The sequence below is a fragment of the Microchirus variegatus genome (assembly GCF_963457635.1).
Source record: "Microchirus variegatus genome assembly, chromosome: 5".
Classification (NCBI taxonomy): Eukaryota; Metazoa; Chordata; class Actinopteri; order Pleuronectiformes; family Soleidae; genus Microchirus; species Microchirus variegatus.
This window is the reverse complement of record NC_139806.1, coordinates 17176476-17181633: the sequence shown is the minus strand read 5'-3', so window position 1 is coordinate 17181633 and position 5158 is coordinate 17176476. Positions and strand designations below refer to the sequence as shown.

Here is a 5158-nt window from a genome sequence, read left to right as displayed (position 1 = left end):
GTTCAGTTTGAGCTCTCTGTAGTTTTTAAGGTAATGAACCTAGTGCCAATTGTAACGCAATTGTAAAACACTATCAACCATTTGCTTTTAATTTTATACATTTTGCATGATCAAGTGCACAAAATTACAAAGATTAGGGAGAAGTAGAAAATCCATTGGATTTACAATATTTAAAGCCTCCACCTAAATAAGAAAATGCACTGTAATACAGCAGATAATGAGCTGAGGCCTGACTACAAGACCAACATGTTTACAGAAAATATCAGTCACTATCATGGTTCCATTGTACCCATAATATTCTCACGTGTGCAATCCTGTGCAAAACCAGAATGAACCAGAGTGTTTCATTTGGTGGGATTACATAATCCCTCGAATGGAAACCTGTATACAATTGCAATAACTGACTTTCACCACACGGTGGCGTCTTGGGCAAATGGAGGCTTTGTGTGTGCAGAGGCAAATGTGCTGGTGAACATTTTGTTTAGACTCCATCTCTAACAAAGAAGTCGTTTTTCCACCTTAAATGCGCTCGGTTTGCAGTTTGGAATCTTTTCACATTGTAATTCCTCTTCATTATAAATGCACGTGAGGATGATGAGGACGCACGCGGACACCGACTGTGTGTGGAGGAGGGTGAGGGAGGATGTGTGTGTGTGTGTGTGGTGGGGGGGGGATCACACGCGGATGAGCTTCTGCTAGAAGGCGTTACAGCTCAGTTTCCACCGCGTCCAATGAGCGTCCTCCGTGCGCCTTCACTCAGCCTGGAAGAAACTCGCTGGCGACCAATCAGAGACTCGCCGTCCCAGTTCTGCTCATATAAAGCTGGCCCCTGCTCTGTGGTCGTCGGTACCGGAGAATGAGAGAGACAGAAACAGAACATCACACGACGAGACACTGGACCTGTCTGTCCTTTAGTTTTTATTTCGATTTCCTTGTTTCTCCAGGTAATTATGCTCCTTTATTTCCAAGTACTGTGTGTTATTTGTCTGATTTGTGACCACGTAATTTAAAATTACGGATTTGGTGAAGAATTTTCTTGGAATCTAGATTATGATTATAGGAAGATGCTTTTCTAATTTGGTGGTGCTGTGGGGAACAGATTGTCCTTTTTACGCACCGCCTGACTCGGTCATTCTTTGTGAGGCTCCATGAATGTCTGTTTACGTTGTGTTCTCTTTGTGAGCACTCGTTTCACTGCAGTGACTACAGCGTGTGTGTGTGTGTGTGTGTGTGTGTGTGTGTGTGTGTGCGCGCGCGCGCGCTACTCGTCTTGGTTATGTGTTTCTGGTGGGGTACAATACATGCTACATTACCACGAGGAAGCCCCATGATGCAACGTTGCCTGACTTTGTCTGTGTGCTGTAGTAACCGTGACAACAAGCGTGTAGGCAACAGGATGTACAGCAGGAGATGCGCCGTGTTTACTCTCGCTTGTCTTCGATGCGGGGTTTTCCTTAATGCCAATGAACATGTGCTTGGTGGTTTTCCATGAGCCATCGTCTGTGTGCTGACTCCTGTCTTTGTTAATTGAGACAAAATGGAGAAAAGTGCCTTCCTGTGTGGGAAAACCCTGGAAATGTGCCACATCTCACCTCCTCGGCGGGTGTTGTCACCCTCCTCGTTTCGGGAATAAGAGACAATGGAGGTGTTTTTGCGCCCCCAAACGCGGTTACGCAACGTGTAAACGCAAGTGGTGCAGTCTAATGCCTGTTCTGTGCTCTTCTTCTCCTCAGGGGTGTTATAGAAGGAAATAAGATGGCCACGTCTGAGAGTTCCAGCTTGAGCAAAGCTGTTAAGCAGCAGTACATGGAGCTTCCTCAGGGAGACAAAGTCCAAGCCATGTACGTCTGGGTCGATGGCACCGGAGAGGGGCTGAGGTGCAAAACCAGGACACTGGATTCAGAACCCAAAAGCATCGAAGGTAAGCAGCTCTTTAAATCCTCCTGTAGCTGATAAGGATAAGTGTAATGGCTCAGGCTCCAGCTGTTGCTCCTCCTCATCATCACCACCTTCCTCTTGTAGATCTCCCGGAGTGGAACTTCGATGGCTCCAGTACTTACCAGGCTGAGGGCTCAAACAGCGACATGTATCTGGTTCCTGCTGCCATGTTCCGCGATCCATTCCGCAAAGATCCCAACAAACTTGTTCTGTGTGAAGTGATGAAGTACAACCGCAATCCTGCAGGTAAGCAGCTCTCTCTCCACTCTCATGAGTAAAAAAAAAAAGAATAGTACAATGTGTGTACTTGATATGAAACCGAAGTTAATCTGGTAATATCAAAAGGATGTGGATAAGTAGGGGCATAGACACATGATGGATGCAAATGAGTGGACTGAACTAGATTTGGTGGATAATTACCCGACTTTAAGGTCACTCTAACTTTCATTGCATGGGAAAACATAGTGCAACTGGATGAGAGGGTTAATCTGCGTTCTGCTGAGGAGAACATTCTTTAATTGTTAACTTACTGCAAGAAGCAAATAATATACAAACATTGGATGTGAAGCAGCAATAATGCAACCATGCATCAGCAGCCACTGATGCTCTTCGCCACTAATTGAACTGGGCACCTTTTGTTGAAGTGAAGGAATGAATAGCTCAGTGGTGGTGACTCTAATTTAACGTTTTGCCCACTCGTGGCTTATCTCGGGAGAACTGACCCAATATTTTTTTGAATTTAACAATTTGTTATTGTTTAATTATGCTGAGGAGCAGAGTCCATGACATTTATTTGGTAGTTTAATGTGATTTGGACACATTGGGGATTTTCTAATAGTTTTTCTTCCCTTCTCTGCAGAAACCAACCTCCGTATTAGATGTAATAAGGTGATGGACATGGTGAAGGACCAGCATCCATGGTTTGGCATGGAGCAGGAGTACACTATTCTGGGCACAGACGGACACCCATTTGGATGGCCATCAAATGGTTTCCCTGGACCACAGGGTGAGAAGCTCGGTCAAAGCTTTTTGTGCGTGTTGTCTGTATGAACATGACTCCCAGTTACTGATTGATTTAACATTTTCTGTATCTGCAGGTCCATACTACTGTGGTGTGGGAGCTGACAAAGCCTATGGCAGAGATGTTGTGGAGGCCCATTACAGAGCTTGTCTATATGCTGGAGTCATGATTTGCGGCACTAACGCAGAAGTGATGCCTGCTCAGGTAATGACAGTAAAAGTGTTTTGTTTTTGTATGGTTTTAAACGGTGGCTAAGAAATGTAACTTAAAAAGAATGTTATGTGTGTTTAGTGGGAGTTCCAGGTTGGACCCTGTGAAGGCATCGAGATGGGTGACCATCTCTGGGCGGCACGTTTCATCCTGCACCGTGTCTGTGAAGATTTCGGTGTCGTCGCCTCATTTGACCCCAAGCCGATCCCTGGCAACTGGAATGGTGCAGGCTGCCATACAAACTTCAGCACAAAAGAAATGAGGGAAGATGGTGGATTGAAGTGAGTGTCAAAGACCCTTTCTTTCGTTTTAGGTGCAGGGTCGCTGCAAAAGTACGATTTTTAAAATTTCCTCTTGACTAACCTTGTTTTTTCTCCGCTTCCAGAGCCATTGAAGAGTCCATTGAGAGGCTCGGGAAGAGGCACCGCTATCACATTCGTGCCTATGATCCCAAGGGGGGGCTCGACAATGCCCGTCGCCTCACTGGCCGCCACGAAACCTCAAACATCGACGAGTTCTCCGCAGGCGTGGCTAACCGCGGCGCCAGCATCCGCATTCCTCGCAACGTCGGCCAGGACAAGAAAGGCTACTTTGAGGACCGCCGCCCGTCGGCCAACTGTGACCCGTACGGTGTGACCGAGGCGCTCATCCGTACCTGTTTGCTGAACGAGGAGGGAGACGAGCCTACGGATTACTAAATCCACAACTCATGGACTGACTCTCACTGCCCTCCTGACTTTATCTTTTCTTTTATACTAGTACTGTATCTTTTTTTTTCTTCCCCCCTTCCTCCCCCCACTGAGAGGGTTTAACCTGCATTTAATGGCTTAAAGTTGGCTGGTCAACTTAAAACATGATAAGGTAACTGAGATACTTGGTAGTTATAAGCTGGTTAATAGCAGGGTATATCTTTCCCCTCTACTTTAGAAGGGATTGGCTTTTGTAACACTGTTTTATAACCCATGTCATATTTCCTTTTGTCTGTAACTGGAGATAAAAACTAAAGCACATGGACACTGAAGAGTAGAGCTGCTAAGGCTGGACACCGTGTCAGACTTTAATAAATTTGACTAGTACATGTATTGTTAATATATGTTGACCTGCCTTTTCAAATACCCAGTCTTTGATGTTACTAATTGATTTTTATGAAGTGTCTATTTTTTAAATGGCAACGTTTGTCGTCAGATCTTTTGGCACACACTGTTGATTTTGAGGAACTTGTGGTACACTCTGTAGATGTCTATACCCAGACGCATGTTGTTTAAAATGTGGTAAATCTGTCCATAATGCCATTTGTAGATTTCCTCAAGGAGTTTTATCCTTTTGTTAACTGCGATATTGTAATGCACCCGATTTGGTAAAATGTCACGTTTACTGAACCTGGTGTTTTTTATTGATGCATTTAAAACTTTTATTTTTATCACAACACAACTGTCTTGACTCATGACTTTAAAAACAAAAAAAAAGATTAAAATATGAGGTCAATGTTTTGGGAAATATGTTCCTTTATTGCAACAGAGTTAGAGGAGTATTAGTCGTGAGTGGAGACCTGTCCAAAGCTCACTACTTATGACACCGGTACCTTTGAAAGAACCAAGCTGGCTGTACATGAAGCTCATGAGCTATTACCTGTAGTTTAAAATAGAATAATATCGATGTAGGCCTTTGTTTCAAGAAGGTTTGTTATTGATTTTCCTTTTCCAGTGCAGACTGGGTAATTCATAAAACTCCACATGTCGGGGTCAAAGCTCAAGTGATGGTGAAACAACAGTGTTTATTTCTTGGCACTTGGTCATCATGTGGCCACAAATTCAATAGTGCTCCTTCAGTTGAACTGAAGGAATGACCAGTGGTTTTAAACATATCATGATGCAGCATTCTCATATTGGTACACAGCAAAATCAAAAAAAACAAAGTGCACATGAAAGTATTTCTAGTTCTGCTTTCTGTCTGTACTTTATTTTGGTAAGTGTTCTGACGTTCCAGTCT

At 44.0% G+C, this 5158-nt stretch overlaps 1 protein-coding gene across 1 annotated transcript; it reads left to right on the top strand.

Moving 5' to 3' along the window:
• Positions 1-855: 855 nt before the first annotated feature.
• On the top strand, positions 856-4515 carry LOC310928038 (glutamine synthetase). The gene is made up of 7 exons (XM_083890500.1): positions 856-944; positions 1734-1921; positions 2023-2184; positions 2798-2944; positions 3036-3163; positions 3251-3450; positions 3555-4515. The coding sequence occupies exons 2-7, from the start codon at positions 1756-1758 to the stop codon at positions 3865-3867; spliced, it is 1116 nt and encodes a 371-aa protein (XP_083746626.1). The 5' UTR covers positions 856-944; positions 1734-1755; the 3' UTR covers positions 3868-4515.
• The last annotated feature ends 643 nt before the right edge of the window (positions 4516-5158 follow it).